General features: G+C 52.8%; 1 protein-coding gene across 1 annotated transcript in view; it reads right to left on the reverse strand.

The window, feature by feature from the left end:
• LOC137371665 (SPEG neighbor protein-like) overlaps positions 1 to 13,231 on the reverse strand; it is an 81,357-nt gene extending 68,126 nt beyond the window's left edge. The window contains exons 1-2 of the mRNA XM_068034462.1: positions 13,113 to 13,231; positions 12,217 to 12,524 (exon numbers count right to left, since the gene is read on the reverse strand). Of these exons, the coding sequence (XP_067890563.1) occupies positions 12,217 to 12,524; positions 13,113 to 13,231 (427 nt within the window). The remainder of the gene's footprint in view (positions 1 to 12,216; positions 12,525 to 13,112) is intronic.
• Between the last annotated feature and the right edge of the window lie 10,283 nt (positions 13,232 to 23,514).

The raw sequence follows: 23,514 nt of genomic DNA on the forward strand, positions 1-23,514 counted from the left end.
GTCCCACAGTTTGAGGGAGTGCCGGAGGAATGGAGTCCCACAGTTTGAGGGAGTGCAGGGGGAGAGGCTTCCCACAGTTTGAGGGTATGCGGGAGTAGAGGAGTCCCACAGTTTGAGGGAGTGCGGGAGGAGAGGAGTCCCACACTTTGAGGGAGTGCGGGAGGAATGGAGTCCCACAGTTTGAGGGTGTGCAGGAGGAGAGGAGTCACACAATTTGAGGGAGTGCAGGAGGAAAGGATTCCCACAGTTGGAGGGAGTACTGGAGGAAAGGAGTCCCACTGTTTGAGGGAGTACGGGAGGAATGGAGTCCCAAAGTTTGAGGGAATGCGAGAGGAGAGGAGTCCCACAGTTTGAGGAAGTGCGGGAGGAGTGGAGTCCCACAGTTTGAGGGAGTGCTGGAGGAAAGGAGTCCCACAGTTTGAGGGAATGCGAGAGGAGAGGAGTCCCACAGTTTGAGGGAATGCGAGAGGAGAGGAGTTCCACAGTTTGAGGGAGTGCTGGAGGAATGGAGTCCCACAGTTTTAGGGAGTGCGGGAGGAATGGAGTCCCACAGTTTGAGGGAGTGCAGGAGGAAAGGAGTCCCACAGTTTGAGGGAGTGCAGGAGGAAAGGAGTCCCACAGTTTGAGGGAGTGCAGGGGGAAAGGAGTCCCACAGTTTGAGGGAGTGCAGGGGGAAAGGAGTCCCACAGTTTGAGGGAGTGCCGGAGGAATGGAGTCCCACAGTTTGAGGGTGTGCTGGAGGGAAGGAGTCCCACAGTTTGAGGGAGTGCAGGGGGAGAGGCTTTCCACAGTTTGAGGGTATGCGGGAGTAGAGGAGTCCCACAGTTTGAGGGAGTGCGGGAGGAGAGGAGTCCCACACTTTGAGGGAGTGCGGGAGGAATGGAGTCCCACAGTTTGAGGGTGTGCAGGAGGAGAGGAGTCACACAATTTGAGGGAGTGCAGGAGGAAAGGATTCCCACAGTTGGAGGGAGTACTGGAGGAAAGGAGTCCCACTGTTTGAGGGAGTACGGGAGGAATGGAGTCCCAAAGTTTGAGGGAATGCAGGGGGAAAGGAGTCGCACAGTTTGAGGGAGAGCAGGAGTAGAGGAGTCATACTATTTGAGGGAGTGCAGGAGGAGAGGAGTCCCACAGTTTGAGAGATTGTGGGAGGAGAGGAGTCCCACAGTTTGAGGGAGTGCGGGAGGAGAGGCGTCCCACAGTTTGAGGGAGTGCGGGAGGAGAGGAGTCCCACAGTTTGAGGGAGTGAGTTAGGGCAGGAGTCACACAATTTGAGGGTAAGCAGGAGCATAAGGGTCCCACAGTTTGAGGGAGTGCAGGAGGAGATGCGTCCCTCAGTTTGAGGGAATGAGGGTGGGCAGGAGTCCCACAGTTTGAGGGAATGCAGTAGCAGAGTGGTCCCACAGTTTGAGGGAGAGCGGGAGGGAAGAGTCCCACAGTTTGAGGGAGTGCAGGAGGAGAGAAGTCCCACAGTTTGAGGGAGTGCAGGAGGAGATGCATCCCACAGTTTGAGGGAGTGAGGGAGGGCAGGAGTCCCACAGTTTGAGGGAATGCAGTAGCAGAGTGGTCCCACAGTTTGAGGGAGAGCGGGAGGGAAGAGTCCCACAGTTTGAGGGAGTGCAGGAGGAGAGAAGTCCCACAGTTTGAGGGAGTGCAGGAGGAGAGGAGTCCCACAGTTTGAGGGAGAGCAGGAGGAGAGGGGTCCCACAGTTTGAGAAAGCGCGGGCGGAGTGGAGTCCCACAGTTTGAGGGAATGCGAGAGGAGAGGAGTCCCACAGTTTGAGGGAGTGCTGGAGGAATGGAGTCCCACAGTTTGAGGGTGTGCTGGAGGGAAGGAGTCCCACAGTTTGAGGGAGTGCAGGGGGAGAGGCTTCCCACAGTTTGAGGGTATGCGGGAGTAGAGGAGTCCCACAGTTTGAGGGAGTGCGGGAGGAGAGGAGTCCCACACTTTGAGGGAGTGCGGGAGGAATGGAGTCCCACAGTTTGAGGGTGTGCAGGAGGAGAGGAGTCACACAATTTGAGGGAGTGCAGGAGGAAAGGATTCCCACAGTTGGAGGGAGTACTGGAGGAAAGGAGTCCCACTGTTTGAGGGAGTACGGTAGGAATGGAGTCCCAAAGTTTGAGGGAATGCAGGGGGAAAGGAGTCGCACAGTTTGAGGGAGAGCAGGAGTAGAGGAGTCATACTATTTGAGGGAGTGCAGGAGGAGAGGAGTCCCACAGTTTGAGAGATTGTGGGAGGAGAGGAGTCCCACAGTTTGAGGGAGTGCGGGAGGAGAGGCGTCCCACAGTTTGAGGGAGTGCGGGAGGAGAGGAGTCCCACAGTTTGAGGGAGTGAGTTAGGGCAGGAGTCACACAATTTGAGGGTAAGCAGGAGCATAAGGGTCCCACAGTTTGAGGGAGTGCAGGAGGAGATGCGTCCCTCAGTTTGAGGGAATGAGGGTGGGCAGGAGTCCCACAGTTTGAGGGAATGCAGTAGCAGAGGGGTCCCACAGTTTGAGGGAGTGCAGGAGGAGAGGAGTCCCACAGGTTGAGGGAGTGCAGGAGGAGAGGAGTCCCACAGTTTGAGGGAGAGCAGGAGGATGGGGTCCCACCGTTTGAGGGAGTGCAGGAGGAGAGGAGTCCCACAGTTTGAGGGAGTGCAGGAGGAGATGCGTCCCACAGTTTGAGGGAGTGAGGGAGGGCAGGAGTCCCACAGTTTGAGGGAATGCAGTAGCAGAGGGGTCCCACAGTTTGAGGGAGAGCGGGAGGGAAGTGTCCCACAGTTTGAGGGAGTGCAGGAGGAGAGAAGTCCCACAGTTTGAGGGAGTGCAGGAGGAGAGGAGTCCCACAGTTTGAGGGAGAGCAGGAGGAGAGGGGTCCCACAGTTTGAGAAAGCGCGGGCGGAGTGGAGTCCCACAGTTTGAGGGAATGCGAGAGGAGAGGAGTCCCACAGTTTGAGGGAGTGCTGGAGGAATGGAGTCCCACAGTTTGAGGGTGTGCTGGTGGGAAGGAGTCCCACAGTTTGAGGGAGTGCAGGGGGAGAGGCTTCCCACAGTTTGAGGGTATGCGGGAGTAGAGGAGTCCCACAGTTTGAGGGAGTGCGGGAGGAGAGGAGTCCCACACTTTGAGGGAGTGCGGGAGGAATGGAGTCCCACAGTTTGAGGGTGTGCAGGAGGAGAGGAGTCACACAATTTGAGGGAGTGCAGGAGGAAAGGATTCCCACAGTTGGAGGGAGTACTGGAGGAAAGGAGTCCCACTGTTTGAGGGAGTACGGGAGGAATGGAGTCCCAAAGTTTGAGGGAATGCAGGGGGAAAGGAGTCGCACAGTTTGAGGGAGAGCAGGAGTAGAGGAGTCATACTATTTGAGGGAGTGCAGGAGGAGAGGAGTCCCACAGTTTGAGAGATTGTGGGAGGAGAGGAGTCCCACAGTTTGAGGGAGTGCGGGAGGAGAGGCGTCCCACAGTTTGAGGGAGTGCGGGAGGAGAGGAGTCCCACAGTTTGAGGGAGTGAGTTAGGGCAGGAGTCACACAATTTGAGGGTAAGCAGGAGCATAAGGGTCCCACAGTTTGAGGGAGTGCAGGAGGAGATGCGTCCCTCAGTTTGAGGGAATGAGGGTGGGCAGGAGTCCCACAGTTTGAGGGAATGCAGTAGCAGAGGGGTCCCACAGTTTGAGGGAGTGCAGGAGGAGAGGAGTCCCACAGGTTGAGGGAGTGCAGGAGGAGAGGAGTCCCACAGTTTGAGGGAGAGCAGGAGGAGAGGGGTCCCACCGTTTGAGGGATTGCAGGAGGAGAGGAGTCCCACAGTTTGAGGGAGTGCAGGAGGAGATGCGTCCCACAGTTTGAGGGAGTGAGGGAGGGCAGGGTTCCCACAGTTTGAGGGAATGCAGTAGCAGAGGGGTCCCACAGTTTGAGGGAGAGCGGGAGGGAAGTGTCCCACAGTTTGAGGGAGTGCAGGAGGAGAGAAGTCCCACAGTTTGAGGGAGTGCAGGAGGAGAGGAGTCCCACAGTTTGAGGGAGAGCAGGAGGAGAGGGGTCCCACAGTTTGAGGGAGCGCGGGCGGAGTGGAGTCCCACAGTTTGAGGGAATGCGAGAGGAGAGGAGTCCCACAGTTTGAGGGAGTGCTGGAGGAGAGGAGTCCCACAGTTTGAGGGAGTGCTGGAGGAAAGGAGTCCCACAGTTTGACGGAGCGCGGGCGGAGTGGAGTCCCACAGTTTGAGGGAGTGCTGGAGGAGAGGAGTCACACAGTTTGAGGGAATGCGAGAGGAGAGGAGTCCCACAGTTTGAGGGAGTGCGGGAGGAGTGGAGTCCCACAGTTTGAGGGAGTGCTGGAGGAAAGGAGTCCCACAGTTTGAGGGAATGCGAGAGGAGAGGAGTCCCACAGTTTGAGGGAATGCGAGAGGAGAGGAGTCCCACAGTTTGAGGGAGTGCTGGAGGAAAGGAGTCCCACAGTTTTAGGGAGTGCGGGAGGAATGGGGTCCCACTGTTTGAGGGAGTGCAGGGGGAAACGGGTCCCACAGTTTGAGGGAGTGCAGGAGTAGAGGAGTCACACAATTTGAGGTAGTGCAGGAGGAGAGGAGTCCCACAGTTTGAGGGAATGCGAGAGGAGAGGAGTCCCACCGTTTGAGGGAGTGCAGGAGCAAAGGAGTCCCACAGTTTGAGGGAGTGCGAGAGGAGAGGAGTCCCACAGTTTGAGGGAATGCGAGAGGAGAGGAGTCCCACAGTTTGAGGGAGTGCTGGAGGAAAGGAGTCCCACAGTTTGAGGGAGTGCGAGAGGAGAGGAGTCCCACAGTTTGAGGGAATGCGAGAGGAGAGGTGTCCCACAGTTTGAGGGAGTGCTGGAGTAAAGGCGTCCCACAGTTTGAGGGAGTGCGGGAGGAATGGAGTCCCACAGTTTGAGGGAGTGCAGGGGGAAACGAGTCCCACAGTTTGAGGGAGTGCTGTAGGAAAGGAGTCCCACAGTTTGAGGGAGTGCGGGAGGAATGGAGTCCCACAGTTTGAGGGAGCGCAGGCTGAGAGGAGTCCCACAGTTTGAGGGAATGCGAGAGGAGAGGAGTCCCACAGTTTGAGGGAATGCGAGAGGAGAGGAGTCCCACTGTTTGAGGGAGTGCTGGAGGAAAGGAGTCCCACAGTTTGAGGGAGTGCGAGAGGAGAGGAGTCCCACAGTTTGAGGGAATGCGAGAGGAGAGGAGTCCCACAGTTTGAGGGAGTGCTGGAGGAAAGGAGTCCCACAGTTTGAGGGAGTGCGAGAGGAGAGGAGTCCCACAGTTTGAGGGAATGCGAGAGGAGAGGAGTCCCACAGTTTGAGGGAGTGCGGGAGGAATGGAGTCCCACTGTTTGAGGGAGTGCAGGGGGAAACGAGTCCCACAGTTTGAGGGAGTGCTGTAGGAAAGAAGTCCCACAGTTTGAGGGAGTGCGGGAGGAATGGAGTCCCACAGTTTGAGGAAGTGCAGGAATAGAGGAGTCACAATTTGAGGGAGTGCGGGAGGAGAGAGTCCCACAGTTTGAGGGAGTGCGGGAGGAGGAGTCCCACATTTTGAGGGAGTGCGGGAGGAAAGGAGTCCCACAGTTTGAGGAAGAGCGGGGGTGAAGAGTCCCACAGTTTGAGGGAGTGCAGGAGGAGAGGAGTCCCACAGGTTGAGGGAGTGCAAGAGGAGAGGAGTCCCACAGTTTGAGGGAGAGCAGGAGGAGAGGGGTCCCACCGTTTGAGGGAGTGCAGGAGGAGAGGAGTCCCACAGTTTGAGGGAGTGCAGGAGGAGATGCGTCCCACAGTTTGAGGGAGTGAGGGAGGGCAGGCGTCCCACAGTTTGAGGGAATGCAGTAGCAGAGTGGTCCCACAGTTTGAGGGAGAGCGGGAGGGAAGAGTCCCACAGTTTGAGGGAGTGCAGGAGGAGAGAAGTCCCACAGTTTGAGGGAGTGCAGGAGGAGATGCATCCCACAGTTTGAGGGAGTGAGGGAGGGCAGGAGTCCCACAGTTTGAGGGAATGCAGGAGGAGAGGAGTCCCACAGTTTGAGGGAGTGCAGGAGGAGAGGAGTCCCACAGTTTGAGGGAGTGCAGGAGGAATGGAGTCCCACAGTTTGAGGGAGTGCAGGAGTAGAGGAGTCCCAAAGTTTGAGGGAGTACAGGAGGAAACGAGTCCCACAGTTTGAGGGAGTGCAGGGGGAAAGGAGTCCCACAGTTTGAGGGAGTGCAGGGGGAAAGGAGTCCCACAGTTTGAGGGAGTGCAGGAGTTGAGGAGTCACACAATTTGAGGGAGTGCAGGAGCAGAGGCGTCGCTCAGTTTGAGGGAGTGCAGGAGGAGAGGAGTCCCAAAGTTTGAGGGAGTACAGGAGGAAACGAGTCCCACAGTTTGAGGGAGTGCAGGGGGAAAGGAGTCCCACAGTTTGAGGGAGTGCAGGAGTAGAGGAATCACACAATTTGAGGGAGTGCAGGAGGAGAGGCGTCCCACAGTTTGAGGGAGTGCAGGGGGAAAGGAGTCCCACAGTTTGAGGGAGTGCAGGGGGAAAGGAGTCCCACAGTTTGAGGGTGTGCTGGAGGGAAGGAGTCCCACAGTTTGAGGGAGTGCAGGGGGAGAGGCTTCCCACAGTTTGAGGGTATGCGGGAGTAGAGGAGTCACACAATTTGAGGGAGTGCAGGAGAGGAGTCCCACAGTTTGAGGGAGTGCGGGAGGAGAGGAGTCCCACACTTTGAGGGAGTGCGGGAGGAATGGAGTCCCACAGTTTGAGGGTGTGCAGGAGGAGAGGAGTCACACAATTTGAGGGAGTGCAGGAGGAGAGGAGTCCCACAGTTTGAGGGAGTGCGGGAGGAATGGAGTCCCACAGTTTGAGGGTGTGCAGGAGGAGAGGAGTCACACAATTTGAGGGAGTGCAGGAGGAAAGGAGTCCCACAGTTGGAGGGAGTGCTGGAGGAAAGGAGTCCCACACTTTGAGGGAGTACGGGAGGAATGGAGTCCCAAAGTTTGAGGGAATGCAGGGGGAAAGGAGTCGCACAGTTTGAGGGAGAGCAGGAGTGGAGGAGTCATACTATTTGAGGGAGTGCAGGAGGAGAGGAGTCCCACAGTTTGAGAGATTGTGGGAGGAGAGGAGTCCCACAGTTTGAGGGAGTGCGGGAGGAGAGGCGTCCCACAGTTTGAGGGAGTGCGGGAGGAGAGGAGTCCCACAGTTTGAGGGAGTGAGTTAGGGCAGGAGTCACACTATTTGAGGGAAAGCAGGAGCAGAAGGGTCCCACAGTTTGAGGGAGTGCAGGAGGAGATGCGTCCCTCAGTTTGAGGGAGTGAGGGAGGGCAGGAATTCCACAGTTTGAGGGAATGCAGTAGCAGAGGGGTCCCACAGTTTGAGGGAGTGCAGGAGGAGAGGAGTCCCACAGGTTGAGGGAGTGCAGGAGGAGAGGAGTCCCACAGTTTGAGGGAGAGCAGGAGGAGAGGGGTCCCACAGTTTGAGGGAGTGCAGGAGGAGATGCGTCCCACAGTTTGAGGGAGTGAGGGAGGGCAGGAGTCCCACAGTTTGAGGGAATGCAGTAGCAGAGGGGTCCCACAGTTTGAGCGAGAGCGGGAGGGAAGTGTCCCACAGTTTGAGGGAGTGCAGGAGGAGAGAAGTCCCACAGTTTGAGGGAGTGCAGGAGGAGAGGAGTCCCACAGTTTGAGGGAGAGCAGGAGGAGAGGGGTCCCACAGTTTGAGGGAGTGCTGGAAGAAAGGAGTTCCACAGTTTGAGGGAGCGCGGGCGGAGTGGAGTCCCACAGTTTGAGGGAGTGCTGGAGGAGAGGAGTCCCACAGTTTGAGGGAATGCGAGAGGAGAGGAGTCCCACAGTTTGAGGGAGTGCGGGAGGAGTGGAGTCCCACAGTTTGAGGGTGCTGGAGGAAAGGAGTCCCACAGTTTGAGGGAATGCGAGAGGAGAGGAGTCCCACAGTTTGAGGGAGTGCTGGAAGAAAGGAGTCCCACAGTTTGAGGGAGCGCGGGCGGAGTGGAGTCCCACAGTTTGAGGGAGTGCTGGAGGAGAGGAGTCCCACAGTTTGAGGGAATGCGAGAGGAGAGGAGTCCCACAGTTTGAGGGAGTGCGGGAGGAGTGGAGTCCCACAGTTTGAGGGTGCTGGAGGAAAGGAGTCCCACAGTTTGAGGGAATGCGAGAGGAGAGGAGTCCCACAGTTTGAGGGAGTGCTGGAGGAAAGGAGTCCCACAGTTTTAGGGAGTGCGGGAGGAATGGAGTCCCACTGTTTGAGGGGGTGCAGGGGGAAACGGGTCCCACAGTTTGAGGGAGTGCAGGAGTAGAGGAGTCCCACAGTTTGAGGGAGTGCGGGAGGAATGGAGTCCCACTGTTTGAGGGAGTGCAGGCGGAAACGAGTCCCACAGTTTGAGGGTGTGCTGTAGGAAAGGAGTCCCACAGTTTGAGGGAGTGCGGGAGGAATGGAGTCCCACAGTTTGAGGAAGTGCGGGAGGAGGAGTCCCACAGTTTGAGGGAGTGCTGGAGGAAAGGAGTCCCACAGTTTGAGGGAGAGCGGGAGGGAAGAGTCCCACAGTTTGAGGGAGTGCAGGAGGAGAGGAGTCCCACAGTTTGCGGGAGTGCAGGAGGAGAGGGGTCCCACCGTTTGAGGGAGTGCAGGAGGAGAGGGGTCCCACAGTTTGAGGGAGTGCAGGAGGAGATGCGTCCCACAGTTTGAGGGAGTGAGGGAGGGCAGGAGTCCCACAGTTTGAGGGAATGCAGTAGCAGAGGGGTCCCACAGTTTGAGGGAGAGCGGGAGGGAAGAGTCCCACAGTTTGAGGGAGTGCAGGAGGAGAGAAGTCCCACAGTTTGAGGGAGTGCAGGAGGAGATGCGTCCCACAGTTTGAGGGAGTGAGGGAGGGCAGGTGTCCCACAGTTTGAGGGAATGCAGGAGGAGAGGAGTCCCACAGTTTGAGGGAGTGCAGGAGGAGAGGAGTCCCACAGTTTGAGGGAGTGCAGGAGGAATGGAGTCCCACAGTTTGAGGGAGTGCAGGAGTTGAGGAGTCACACAATTTGAGGGAGTGCAGGAGGAGAGGCGTTGCTCAGTTTGAGGGAGTGCAGGAGGAGAGGAGTCCCAAAGTTTGAGGGTGCAGGAGGAAAGGAGTCCCACAGTTTGAGGGAGTGCAGGGGGAAAGGAGTCCCACAGTTTGAGGGAGTGCAGGAGTAGAGGAGTCACACAATTTGAGGGATTGCAGGATGAGAGGCGTCCCACAGTTTGACGGAGTGCAGGAGGAAAGGAGTCCCACAGTTTGAGGGAGTGCAGGAGGAAAGGTGTCCCACAGTTTGAGGGAGTGCAGGAGGAGAGGCGTCCCACAGTTTGAGGGAGTGCAGGGGGAAAGGAGTCCCACAGTTTGAGGGACTGCAGGAGGAAAGGTGTCCCACAGTTTGAGGGAGTGCGGGAGGAATGGAGTCCCACAGTTTGAGGGTGCGCTGGAGGGAAGGAGTCCCACAGTTTGAGGGAGTGCAGGGGGAGAGGCTTCCCACAGTTTGAGGGTATGCGGGAGTAGAGGAGTCACACAAGTTGAGGGAGTGCAGGAGGAGAGGAGTCCCACAGTTTGAGGGAGTGCGGGAGGAGAGGAGTCCCACACTTTGAGGGAGTGCGGGAGGAATGGAGTCCCACAGTTTGAGGGTGTGCAGGAGGAGAGGAGTCACACAATTTGAGGGAGTGCGGGAGGAATGGAGTCCCACAGTTTGAGGGAGTGCAGAGGGAAAGGAGTCCCACAGTTAGAGGGAGTGCAGGAGTAGAGGAGTCACACAATTTGAGGGAGTGCAGGAGGAGAGGAGTCCCACAGTTGGAGGGAGTGCTGGAGGAAAGGAGTCCCACTGTTTGAGGGAGTACGGGAGGAATGGAGTCCCAAAGTTTGAGGGAATGCAGGGGGAAAGGAGTCGCACAGTTTGAGGGAGAGCAGGAGTAGAGGAGTCATACTATTTGAGGGAGTGCAGGATGAGAGGAGTCCCACAGTTTGAGAGAGTGCGGGAGGAGAGGAGTCCCACAGTTTGAGGGAGTGCGGGAGGAGAGGAGTCCCACAGTTTGAGGGATTGAGTTAGGGCAGGAGTCACACAATTTGAGGGAAAGCAGGAGCAGAGGGGTCCCACAGTTTGAGGGAGTGCAGGAGGAGATGCGTCCCTCAGTTTGAGGGAGTGAGGGAGGGCAGGAGTCCCACAGTTTGAGGGAATGCAGTAGCAGAGGGGTCCCAAAGTTTGAGGGAGTGCAGGAGGAGAGGAGTCCCACAGGTTGAGGGAGTGCAGGAGGAGAGGAGTCCCACAGTTTGAGGGAGAGCAGGAGGAGAGGGGTCCCACCCTTTGAGGGAGTGCAGGAGGAGAGGAGTCCCACAGTTTTGAGGGAGTGCAGGAGGAGATGCGTCCCACAGTTTGAGGGAGTGAGGGAGGGCAGGAGTCCCACAGTTTGAGGGAATGCAGGAGGAGAGGAGTCCCACAGTTTGAGGGAATGCAGGAGGAGAGGAGTCCCACAGTTTGAGGGAGAGCGGGAGGGAAGTGTCCCACAGTTTGAGGGAGTGCAGGAGGAGAGAAGTCCCACAGTTTGAGGGAGTGCAGGAGGAGATGTGTCCCACAGTTTGAGGGAGTGAGGGAGGGCAGGAGTCCCACAGTTTGAGGGAATGCAGGAGGAGAGGAGTCCCACAGTTTGAGGGAGTGCAGGAGGAGAGGAGTCACACAATTTGAGGGAGTGAGGGAGGGCAGGAGTCCCACAGTTTGAGGGAGTGCAGGAGGAGAGGAGTCCCACAGTTTGAGGGAGTGCAGGAGGAAAGGAGTCCCACAGTTTGAGGGAGTGCAGGCGGAAAGGAGTCCCACAGTTTGAGGGAATGCGAGAGGAGAGGAGTCCCACACTTTGAGGGAGTGCAGGAGGAAAGGAGTCCCACAGTTTGAGGGAATGCGAGAGGAGAGGAGTCCCACAGTTCGAGGGAGTGCAGGAGGAGAGGAGTCCCACAGTTTGAGGGAGTGTGGGAGGAGAGGCGTCCCACAGTTTGAGGGTGTTCGGGAGGGAAGGAGTCACACAGTTTGAGGGAGTGCGGGAGGAGAGGCGTCCCACAGTTTGAGGGAGTGCAGGAGGAGGGAAGTCCCACAGTTTGAGGGTGTGCGGGAGCAGAGGCGTCCCACAGTTTGAGGGTGTTCGGGAGGAGAGGAATCCCACGGTTTGAGGGAGTGCGGGAGGAGAGGAATCCCACAGTTTGAGGGAGTGCGGGAGGAGAGGAGTCCCACAGTTTGAGGGCGTGCGGGAGGAGAGGAATCCCACGGTTTGAGGGAGTGCGGGAGGAGAGGAATCCCACAGTTTGAGGGAGTGCGGGAGGAGAGGAGTCCCACAGTTTGAGGGAGTGCGGGAGGGAAGGAGTCCCACAGTTTGAGGGAGTGCGGGAGGGAAGAGAACCCACAGTTTGAGGGAGTGCGGAGTGCGGGAGGGGAGGAGTCCCTCAGTTTGAGGGAGTGAGGGAGGAGCGGAATCCCACAGTTTGAGGGAGTGAGGGAGGAGAGGAGTCCCACAGTTTGAGGGAGTGAGGGAGGCGAGGAGTCGCACAGTTTGAGGGCGTGAGGGAGGAGCGGAATCCCACAGTTTGAGGGAGTGAGGGAGGAGCGGAATCCCACAGTTTGAGGGCGTGAGGGAGGAGCGGAATCCCACAGTTTGAGGGAGTGAGGGAGGAGCGGAATCCCACAGTTTGAGGGAGTGAGGGAGGAGAGGAGTTTGGGTTTTGCCGTTTCTTGACTTCAATGCAAATAAAGGGCAGAAAGACACTTGCATTTCTGTAGCACCTTTCACTACCTTCGGACATCCCAAAACTCTTTACAGCCAATGAAGTACTTTTGAAGTGCAGTCACTGTTGTCACGTAGGAAACACTGCAGCTAATTTGCGCACAGCAAGCTGCCACAAACAGCAATGTGATGAGAACCAGATAATCTGAGTGCCAGGACACTGGGGAGAACTCCCCTGCTCTCTTTCTGAACAGTGCCCATGGAATTCTTTAGGTCCACATGACAGGGAAGATGTTTATCTGAAAGACGGCACCTCAGACAGTGTGATGCTCCCTCAGTACTGCACTAGGAGTGTTAGCCTGGAATGTGGGCTCAAGTCTCTCGGTTCGGACTCGAAATTAGGATGTTCTGACTGAGCACTCAGGATTGTGTAGGACAGGGAGCTTGGGAGGAACAAGAGGGGAAAAGTTCAGAGAACTTTCATTAAGGTTGGAGGAGACAAGTTAGGCTATGACAACGTCTGGGAACACAAGTGCCAACTCAGAGGAAAGTGTCTCTTTACCTTCAATGATGATCTTTGCTGAGTCAAAAGCTTCTCCAAAGGGGTTAGAGATTGAGACGGTGTATTTGCCCAGATCAGAAAGTGTCCCGTCCCTAACCACCAACGCTACAATATCAGGGTCCTCAAACGTGTAACGGTACTTCGGCCCGTCCTTCAGCTCTTGACCATCCTTCAGCCAGCGGATGAGAGGGTCTGGAAAGGCACTGACCCTGCAGTCCAGCCTGGCCGCACTGCCTTCAATCAGCACAACATCCTTTAATTCTTTCAGGATCCTTGGTGGTCCTTTCTCCTTCAACTCTTGACGAGATCTGGAAGGGAGGGAAGATGAGAGGGATAAATGGATGGAGCTGTTAGAGGAAAGAAAAGGATAGCAGCATCCAGGAGCATCACCACCTGCAAGTTCCCCTCCAAACCACGCACCATCCTGACTTGGAACTATATCGCCATTCCTTCACTGTCGCTGGGTCAAAATCCAGGAACTCCCTTCCTAACAGCACTGTGGGCGTACCTACCTCACATGGACTGCAGCGGTTCAAGAAGGCAGCTCACCACCACCACCTTCTCGAGGGCAATTAGGGATGGGCAATAAATGCTGGCACAGCCAGTGATGCCCACATCCCCAGAATGGTATGCTTGTAATATATTATACCTCTGGGCCCTAGTGTCAAATCCAGCCAGCATTTACATTGTGAGGTTCCTCAGCTGCAGACAGGTGACGGATGAGAGTCAAATTCCGATTTTGTTGGTTGGAATTCCGGGATTTGCACCCATGTTTTGGTGATTGATTTCCATCGATTCCCTCGCTCCCACTCACTGACCCACTCGCTGCCCTCTCAGTGCCCTCTCGCTGCCCAGCGGACAGTCCCTGTGTCAGCACCAATGGCTGCTCTCCCTACCTGTGTCCCCGGTATGAAGCTTGGATTTTGTTGGCTGCGTCTTGTACTTTTGCATCGGTGATGTCGATGGTGCATCCTGGGGGTGGGCCAGTTTTCTTCACAGCCGCGCTCTTCGACATCTGCCAACAACAATATGGCTGAGTAAAGTGTGCTTGGATGTGGGATAAATAGTGACTCGGACACTGGGAGAGAATTCCCTGGCCCTCTTGCAATCGTTCCCATGGAATCGCTTACATCTACCTAACAGCGCAAGTCTCATAATTAAGAAATACTGAAGCTAATGCAAGAGGGATATTGGGGGAACTGTAGCATTGTGGTTGTTTTATTGGATCAGTCATCCTGAAGTCTGTATTAATCTGGAGACAGGAGTTCAAATCGCCCCCAAAGACAGCCGGGGAATTTAAGTTCAGTTAATTAAAGAAATCTGCAATAAAAAGCTATTATCAGTAATGGTGATCATGAAATTGTCGATTGCTGTAAAAACCCACCTGGATCACTAATGTCCCTTTACAGAAGGAAATCTGCTGTCCTTATCTGGTCTGGCCTACATGTAACTCCGGACCCACAGCATCATGGCTGATATAAGGGGATATGCAGATGGTGTGGGGAAAAGGCATTGAAGTGGAAGATCAGCCATGATCATATTGAATGGTGGGGCAGGCTTGATGGGCTGAATGGCCTTCTCCTGATCCTATGACTCTTAACGACCCTCTGAAATTGTCTAGCGATGCCCAATTGCCCCACAATATTGCAACATTTTAATAAAGTAAGGGCTGTCAGAAGTTGGGCAGTCAATTCAAATATCCCCCTCCCCCTCCAGCCCAGTTGACTTGCCCTTGTGTCCTGAAGGTGCTGACTGTTGCTGGGATACAGCCAGAGCTTCTGGCATCCAATGTGGCTATTCGACTGTGCTGGCATTTCACAGCTGAGCCAAGACCCATTGCATGCATAGTGGGGCATAAATCGGGTGCCCTACACCTTGCCTGATTTCCCACTGCCAGTAAAACGTTAAAACCAGCCTGTTATAATGAGGCTGTAGGAGCTTCCAGGATTACCATCCAGAGCAGGAGCAGGAGCCCAGGCTGATTTATCTTTACATGTCCGGAAGCACTGACCCAGTGCATGAGCACGAAGCATTTCTGAAACTTTCCTCGTCCCCATGACTCAACAACATCTGGGTGGAGCAGTTACATTCCGTGCAAGGGGGGAGAAACAAAACCTAAACTATGCTCTATCTCAAATAATTATATTTGTCTACAACAACAACTTGTATTTTTATAGCATCTTTAACATTGTAAATTGACCCAAGGAGCTCCAGAGGAGCAATTACCAAACAATATTTGACCCCGAGTCACATAAGGAGATTTTAGGACAGGTGACCAAAAGCTTGGTCAAAGAGGTAGGTTTTAAGGAACGTCTTAAAGCAGGAGAGAGATGCGGAGAGGTTTAGGGAGGGAATTCCGGAGCTTAGGGCCCAGGTAGCTGAAGACACGGCCGCCAATGGTGAAGCAATTAAAATCGGGGATGCTCAAGAGGCCAGAATTGGAGGAGCACAGAGATCTTGGAGAGCTGTGGGACTGGAGGGAATTCAGAGATAGGAAGGGGGGGGCGAGGTCACGGATGGATTTGAGAATAAGGATGAGAATTTTAAAATTGAGGCGTTGCCGGACTGGGAGCCAGTTAGGTCAGCGAGCACAGGGGACGATGGGTGAACAGGACTTGATGTGAGTTAGGATACGGGGCAGTGGAGTTTTGGATGACCTCAAGTTTACGGAGGGTGGAATGTGAGAGACCAGCGAGGAGAGTGTAGGAAAAATTATTGGAATACAAGCAAAATTGCTACTCACCGAAACTTCGGAGGGTCCTGGGTAGGGGTTGGTGAAAAGCTCATCCTTTTAGCACAGCCCAGGATTCTCCTTACTTCCCAATTACACCAGGATGAATTAGCTGGTCTCAGTTCAGACAACTCCTATTGACCTCAGCACCATTGGGTTAGACATTGCTGGGAAGTGCATGGCTATGTGTGGATGTTCAGCAGAGCAGGATGGTGCACCCCATGGTGGGATAGCACGCTGACATGCATTCTCTAGAGTAAGGTCCCCCAGAGCACTGGTTAACTTACTGAGCTGTCATTCCAATCTTCAATGAAGTTAAAACATAAGGCAGGCAAAATAAGTTTGTGGAAAGCCTGGAGGAACTGGGACTCTTAAGAAGGTTAAGGGGAGATTTGATAGAGAAATTCAAAATTACAATTACATTCCATGCCTTCAGCTGCCTGGGTCCAAGTATCTGGAATCCCCTCCCTAATCCTCTCCGCCTCTCTCTCCTCCTTTAAGACGCTCCTGAAAACCGGCCCCACACCTGTTGTAATAACTCCTCGGTTGGAATTTTATGCCCCCCCAACGAGAGGGCTGGTGGTGGGGAGAAGGTGCGTAAAATTGAGTGGGAGGCAGTGGGGGAGGGGGGACGGTCCGTTCCTTACCCCGCTGCAATTTTAAGCGGGGTGGTGACGACGAGTAACGGCCCGCCCATCCCAGGTCAATCAAAGCCCTTAAGTGGCCAATTAACTGGCACTTAAGGGCCTCCCTCCGCCACTGCGGGTATTTTACCCTTGGCTTGCGGGTGGCTGAGGCTTCAGAAAGCCAACCTTCTTGCGGGCCTGGGTGTGGAGGCCCACCAGATCGGGCACCCTGTGCCCCATGGAGGGCCGCCCCCAAAGCCCCAATCACACCCAACGCATAACACTCCCCCCGACTCCCCTAACCGACCCTCCTTGCCTCACTGGGGCCCGGCTGATTGTCCCCAGCGAGGCCCTAAAAACATACCTCCTTTCCCAGGTCACCTTTCCTCTTCCTCTAAAAGCTGGGTACAGTCCCAGCAGTGGCCACTGCTCCCGGAGGTGGAAGTCCCGCCCAAGACCAATTAAGGGCCTGGGGAGCGAAAGGTCCTGGTGTGGCTCCCCAGGCCCAGCGGAGGTGGGCTTGGCACCAACTTTTCGACTGGTGGTTGGGGCCTCCCTCCCAACATAAAATTCCAGTCCTCATGTAGCTCAGTGCCAAGTGTTAGTTTGACTGTGCTCCAGTGAAGCACCTTGGGATGTTTTAGTACATCATGAATGAGGAGAAAGTGTTTCCAGTGGCAGGAGGGTCAGTAACCAGAGAACACAGATTGAAGATAATTGGCAAACAAACCAGACGGGAAGATGAGGAAAATATTTCAAGAACAATTTCAAAAGGGAATTGGATAAATACTTGAAAAAGAGAAACTTGCAGGGCTATGCGGAAAGAGTGGGGGCGGAGAGGTGAGTGGGACTAATTGGATAGCTCTTTTGAAAGAGCCAGCACAGGCATGAGGGGCTGAATGGCCTCCTTTAGTGCTGCAAGATTCAATGAAACAGTTTGAAGTCTGTTCATTTGATTCCCTGCTTGCAAGAAAGATATTAAAAACACCCAGCCTCCTGCACGTGTCTCCTGCCCCAACACCTTCCCCTATCCCGTGATACCTGCCCCCATCCCATGATTCACATCCTCCCCCAACACCTGCCCTCACCCAGCCTGTGATTTACACCCTCCCCTGACACCAGCTTTTGTCCCACAAATCACTCCCCCTCTTCCCCCGTAGCTAAGACACTCCTAGCGATCTGACAGGTCCCAACTCTCCAAGAAACGAGTGCCAGAGAGAGGAACAGTTTGCATATTAAATGGGAGCAATATCTGATAAAACCCATATAACCCCTCAGTAATCCAACAACAGTACCCACGGGAACATAGAAACAGGGGAGGCCATTAAACCCAACTAGCCCGTTCCACAACACAATTAGATCATGCACCATTTACCCACCATAGTTTCATATCCTTAATCCCTTTACCCAACATAAACCTATCAATCTCGGCTTTTGAAAACTTCGATCGACTCCCCCCGCCCAGCCTCAATAGCTTTCTGGTGGAGAGAGTTCCAGATTCCCACTTCCCTTTGTGTGACGAAATGCTTCCTGATATCACCCCTGAATGGCCTGGCTCGAATTTTAAGGCTCTGCCCCCTTGTTCTGGACTCCCCCCCACCCCCCCCCCCACCCCTACCAGAGGAAATAGTTTTTCCATCAACCCTATTGAATGCTGTTATCATCTTACACACCTCGATCTGTTCCCTCCTCAATCTATTAAACTCAAGGGAATATGTGCAAACACTCCTCACAATTTAACCCTTCAAGCCACCGGCACACAATATCTTCATAATAAGAATACTTCTAACATTGAAGATTAAAATAGAGTTCGAGGGTACTTCATATTTAAATCCTGATATCCAAATTTTAACAACACTTTAGACAAACGATGGAACCATCCTAATTTCCTCTCAGTGTTCAAGTCTTTACCACAGCACAGAAACCATCAGGAAACTGGAATCTAAGTTTCAACTGTTTATTAATTAATTTAATTCAATATTGGGATGTGACCATCACTGGCAAGGCTGGCATTTTTCTTGACAATCCCTTCGTTGCCCCATTCTTTGTACAAGTGAGTGGCTTGTTGGGACACTTCAGAGGACAGTTAAAGAGCCAACCACATTAGTGTGGGACTGGAGGCAGAAGACGTAAGACAGAGGAGCTGAAGTAGGCCACTCGGCCCCTCAAACCTATACTGCCATTCAACTAGATCATGGCTGATCTTCGACTTGAACTTCTCAAGGGCAATTAGGGATGGGCAATAAATATTGTCCTCGCCAGTGATGCTCACATCCCGTCGATGAATTAAAAAGAACTCCACCTTCCCTCATTAACTCCGTGTATCCCTTAATTCCCTTTAGTGCCTAAAAATCTATCGCTCTCAGTCTTGAATATACCCTAGGGTAGAGAATTCCAAAGATTCACAACCCTCTGAGTGAAGAAATTTCTCCTCATCTCTGTCCGAAATGGCCGACTCCTTATCCTGAAATTGACCCCATTCCAGCCAGGGAAACACTTTCTGAGCATATAGTCCCAGACCAGGTAAGGATAACCAGTTTCCTGATAGCCAGTTTCAATTAATCACAGAATCACAGAATCGTTACAGTGCAGAAGGAGGCCATTCGGCCCATCGTGTCTGCACTGGCTCTCTGAAAGAGCAATTCCCTCAGTTCCATACCTTGCCTTCTCCCCGTAACCCTGCCCATTCTTCATTTTCATAGAACAGTCTAATTCCCTTTTGAATGCCTCAGTTGAACCTGCCTCCACCACGTTCTCAGGCAGTGCATTTCCTTCCCTAAAGGACATCAATGAGCCAGCTGGGTTTTGTTTTGATCACAATCTGACAGTTCCATGCTCACTTTTACTGAGATTGGCTACTTATTTACAGACTTTTAAAAAAAAACTGAACGCAAAATCTCTGGATTAACCAGTTTAGTTTTCTGAATTAGTCGCACAGTAACAAAATCACTGCACCATTGTACCCAGATTCACCATGGAGGAGCTAACAATGACGGGGAGCACCGGAGAAATTCACTCGCAATTCTTCACCGGCAATAGTTAAAGCGAGCTAACCGACCAAGCTAACCAATTAACCTGTGCGACTCAACGCCCGTTGACTAGTTGCTGGTTAGCAGGCTGTGAAGGTTAACTTGCTCCCAGATTTCACTAACCCGCCTCTCTCTCTCTCCCCCCAGGCCTCGCTAAATGCTACAGCACTTGGGGTTCGGGTTGGGGAGGTGCGAAGAGAATTTTCATTTTGTCACTTACCCTGGTGAAACACTGAGTCCTCACTCAGACAGCTGCTTCCTTCTATTTATTTATTTAAAAAGGAGAAGGAGAATACCCTGATTTTATATTCTTGAACAGGACCGTACACCGACAACCGGTAGCCAAAGGGAGAGGCCACCTTATAAACCCATGTCGAGCAGGAGGAGGGGTGTGAGTGGAGAGGGAGAGGGGAGGGGGGGGGGTCCAGACGGAGATCAATTGCCTTCCAACCCCCCCCTCCCACTCCCCGTCTCCACATTCCTTGACAACATTTACCTTCTTTGGAGCAGGTCTCAATGCACCATTAGTGCAGATCGTGTGAACTCCCCACTGACTTACAGTTGGACCCTTCTCATCCCTTATATAGTGCTTATTCCGGGGGTCTCGAGGGGCAACCTGGGTCTAAATGTGGAATCTGTGCTGTGTAATCAAATAATTGATGAGCGCTTAATTAATATTGAGAGAAACTTAAAATGTCCCCTGTGACATTCTAACAGGTGCTTAATATTCTCAAGGCCTCTTAATGGGTCTGTGTTATACTTAGAGACACTGCCTGTGTTCTATTCCATCAAGACATCTAGAGAGGATCTGAAGTTGCCTTTCTCTGCCCTGATGTCATCCGGGAAACAGAGGGGAGGGGAAACGGAGGAGGCTGAAAGAGGAGGGGGCAGGAGAGGTTACAGTTTCACAGACACAAGACGTAATCCGACAGCACCCCCCGAATACCCATCCGTCACCTCTCTCGAACCCCTCCACTGTCTCTGATTTGTCACGCTGCTTATCCAACGTCCAATACTGGATGAGGAGAAATTTCCTCCAATTAAATATTGGGAAGACTGAAGCCACTGTCTTCACTCTGCTTCACCTACTCCATCCCACTCCTTGACAACTGTCTGTTCTCAATAATGGTGTCATATTTGACCTCGCGATGAGCTTCCCTCTGTATACTCGCGCCATCACTCGGACTGCCTATTTCGACCACAGAATCACAGAATCGTTACAGTGCAGAAGGAGGCCATTCGGCCCATTGTGTCTGCACTGGCTCTCCGAATGAGCAATTTGCTCAGTTCCATTCCCCTGCCTTCCCCCCGTAACCCTGCACATTCTTCCTTCTCATACAACAGTCTAATTCCCTTTTGAATGCTACAATTGAACCTGCCTCCACCACGTTCTCAGGCAGCGCATTCCAGACCTTAACCACTCACTGTGTGAAAAAGTTTTGCCTCATGTCGTTTTTACTTCCACCTCTATAACATCGCCTGACTCTGTTCCTGTCTCAGCTCATCTGCTGCTGAAACCCTCATTCATGCTTTTGTTACCTCTATACTTGACTATTCCAATGCACTCCTGGCTGATCTCCCATATTCTACCCTCCGCAAACTTGAGGTCATCCAAAACTCTGCCGCCCGTGTCCTAACTTGTACCAAGTCTCATTCCCCTATCACCCACCCCCTGCGCTCACTGACCAACATTGGCTCCCAGTCAACCAACACCTTGTTTGCAAATCCCTCCAGGGCATCAGCCCCTCCCTATCTCTGTAACCTCCGCCAGCCCCACAACCCTCTGAGATCCTCCATTCTGACCTCTTGAGCATCTCCTATTTTAATCTCTCCACCATTGGCGGCCGTGCCTTCAGCTGCCTGGGCCCCAAGCTCTGGAATTCCCTCCCTAAATACCTCCTCCTCTCTACCTCTTTTTCCTCCTTTAAGATACTCATTAGAACCCACTCTTGACCAATCTTTTGGTTATCTGCCATAATAACACTCCTGCAAAGCACTTTGGGACATTTTACTAGGTTAAAGGTGCTATATAAGTGCAAGTTTTTGTTGTTAGGTGGATGATTGACAGGTGGGTATTGGACCCCACCCTGAAATCAAAACACCCGCAATTGTCAGCAACGAGGAACGAGAATCCTAGCTGGCTTTAGGTGTCAGCTATGGTTTAGTGGGTAATCTTCTTACCTCTGAGTTGTGGATTTAAGTCCCACCTCAGAGACTTGAGCACTGCCAGTGCAGTACTGAGGGAGTGCTGCCCTGTCTTTTGGATGAGACATTAGACCGAGGCCCTGTCTGCCAGCTCAAGTGGATGTAAAAGTTCCCATAGCCACTTCTTTGAAGAAGAGCAGGGGAGCTCTCCCAGCGTCCAGGCTGATATTTCTCCATCAATCCACATCACTAAAACAGGCCATTATCACGTTGACTCCTACATTACAATTGCCTGTAATGAGCTTTGGGACATCCTGAGGTTGTGACAGGTGCTATAGGAATGCAAGTTCTTTATTTTCGCCTGGTGTCTGCACTGGTCCCTGCCCATGGCCCCTGTCCTCGTGCCCTGCTCTCCATCCTGATCCCCGTATTTCACTGCTTTCTTCTGCCTCCCGACACTTTCTCAAACCCTTCACGCATTCCAGAGCTCGACTGCTGCTGGTTGCTGTAACCGTGGCACCAACCACCTCTGGGACTCAATCACTGGCAGCCCAGCAGCCTTGAGCCAGATTCCGTTCATTCCAAGGTTTCTCCGCACATGCCGTGATCGGCAGCTGAGATTTCCATATCAGGAAGGCTCAGGGAGCCTGGAAAAGTAAACTCTGCTGATTCCACGTCAGAAATGATAATTAAAATAAAGAGCCTAGTCAGTAAAGGCAGTGCCTAGTCAGCAGTGAGCCATCGTAGGGACGGGTATCGGGGAAAGTATTTGCGTGGTATCAGGAGTTGGTATCTAATTGAAAAGAATAACATTCTTACGGGGTTTGACCGGGTAGATGCTGAGAGACTGTTTCCCCTGGCTGAGGAATCTAGAACATGGGGTCACAGTCTCCGGTTAACGGGATGGCCATGAGGAGAAATGTCTTCACTCAGAAGGCTGTGAATCTTTGGAATTCTTTACCCCGGAGAGCTGTGGATGCTCATCGTTGAGTATATTCAAGGCTGGGATGGATAGATTATTGGACACTGAGGGAATTAAGGGATATGGGGATAGTGCGGGAAGGCGGAGTTGAGGTAGATCATCCCTGATCTTATTGAACAGCAGAAAGGCTCGAAGGGGCAGAATGGCCTTCTCCAGTTCTATTTCTTATGCTCTTATGTTGGTATGAGAGACTGGTATCAGACATGGGTTTTGGGGGTGATATCAGAGGTTGGTATCAAGAGCTGGCGTCACAGGGAGCCATCAGGAACTGATATCAGGGTGTCGGGTCCTGCTCACACGCGTGCATTTTCCAACATCCATCAGTAAACTCAACCCAGACTGAGGATGTTGGCGATTGTACATCTCGCATTCTCACTAACATTGGGAGCAGCTCTTAGTTTACTTTTTCCAGGTAGGGTGATTGACGATTATTGGTGGATCTCGTTAGAAGGGGGTAAAAACATTCAATGGAGGATTTAAGATAACATACAAACATGTGAACATATGAATTAGGAGCAGGAGGAGGCTGTTCAGCCCCTTCGAGCCTGCTCTACCATTTAATAAGATCATGCTGATCTGATTGTGGCCTCCACTCCACTTTCCTGCCTGTCCCCGTTACCCTTTGACTCCCTTTTAATCAAGAATTTATCTACCTCTGCCTTAAAAATATTCAATGACCCTGCCTTCACCGTCTCTGGGGAAGAGAGTTCCACAGACTCACAACCCTCTGAGTGAAACCCAGGTGACGAGTTCAATAGGTCTGAGGGGGATGAGAGGAAATTAAATTGAAATAAATTTGCAGAGATCAGGAACAGGTTCTTTACTCAACAAGTGAGAAACATTTGGAATAATCTAGTGAGCAAAATATTTGTAATGAGTTCTTTATATTGTCTGACGCAACATAAATGAACTGCGTGGAGTCCAGTATTGCTGAAGATCTCAAACAGGTTTTTTCTTTCTTTTGGGCCTCCTTATCTCGAGAGACAATGGATACGCGCCTGGAGGTGGTCAGTGGTTTGTGAAGCAGCGCCTGGAGTGGCTATAAAGGCCAATTCTGGAGTGACAGGCTCTTCCACAGGTGCTGCAGAGAAATTTGTTTGTTGGGGCTGTTGCACAGTTGGCTCTCCCCTTGCGCCTCTGTCTTTTTTCCTGCCAACTACTAAGTCTCTTCGACTCGCCACAATTTAGCCCTGTCTTTATGGCTGCCTGCCAGCTCTGGCGAATGCTGGCAACTGACTCCCACGACTTGTGATCAATGTCACACGATTTCATGTCGCGTTTGCAGACGTCTTTATAACGGAGACATGGACGGCCGGTGGGTCTGATACCAGTGGCGAGCTCGCTGTACAATGTGTCTTTGGGGATCCTGCCATCTTCCATGCGGCTCACATGGCCAAGCCATCTCAAGCGCCGCTGACTCAGTAGTGTGTATAAACAGGTTTATTACAGCTAAACTACTATACACAGTACAGAGCAAACTATTTACAGAACCATCCTCTAGGTGTTACAGTTGCACAGTGACACTGGCTTTGAGTCACATGACTGCATCCTGGTACTTAGCTCATTAGCATACTAAGATCTTAAAGGGATATCACTCTTAAAGGCAATCATGCAACATCCCCTTTCTTTCCAAAGATAAGTCTTGTATGCTAAAAGTAAAAAACATATTACATTGGATAACATCAAAATTATTTACTCATGGATAGAGATTGAAATTTACACATGTAGAAGAGTCTACATATTGTTTTGGTGGTTTGCTAACTCTTGCTTGGAGAATTTGCATCT

Source organism: Heterodontus francisci, chromosome 7 (genome assembly GCF_036365525.1).
Source record: "Heterodontus francisci isolate sHetFra1 chromosome 7, sHetFra1.hap1, whole genome shotgun sequence".
In the NCBI taxonomy this organism is placed as follows: domain Eukaryota; kingdom Metazoa; phylum Chordata; class Chondrichthyes; order Heterodontiformes; family Heterodontidae; genus Heterodontus; species Heterodontus francisci.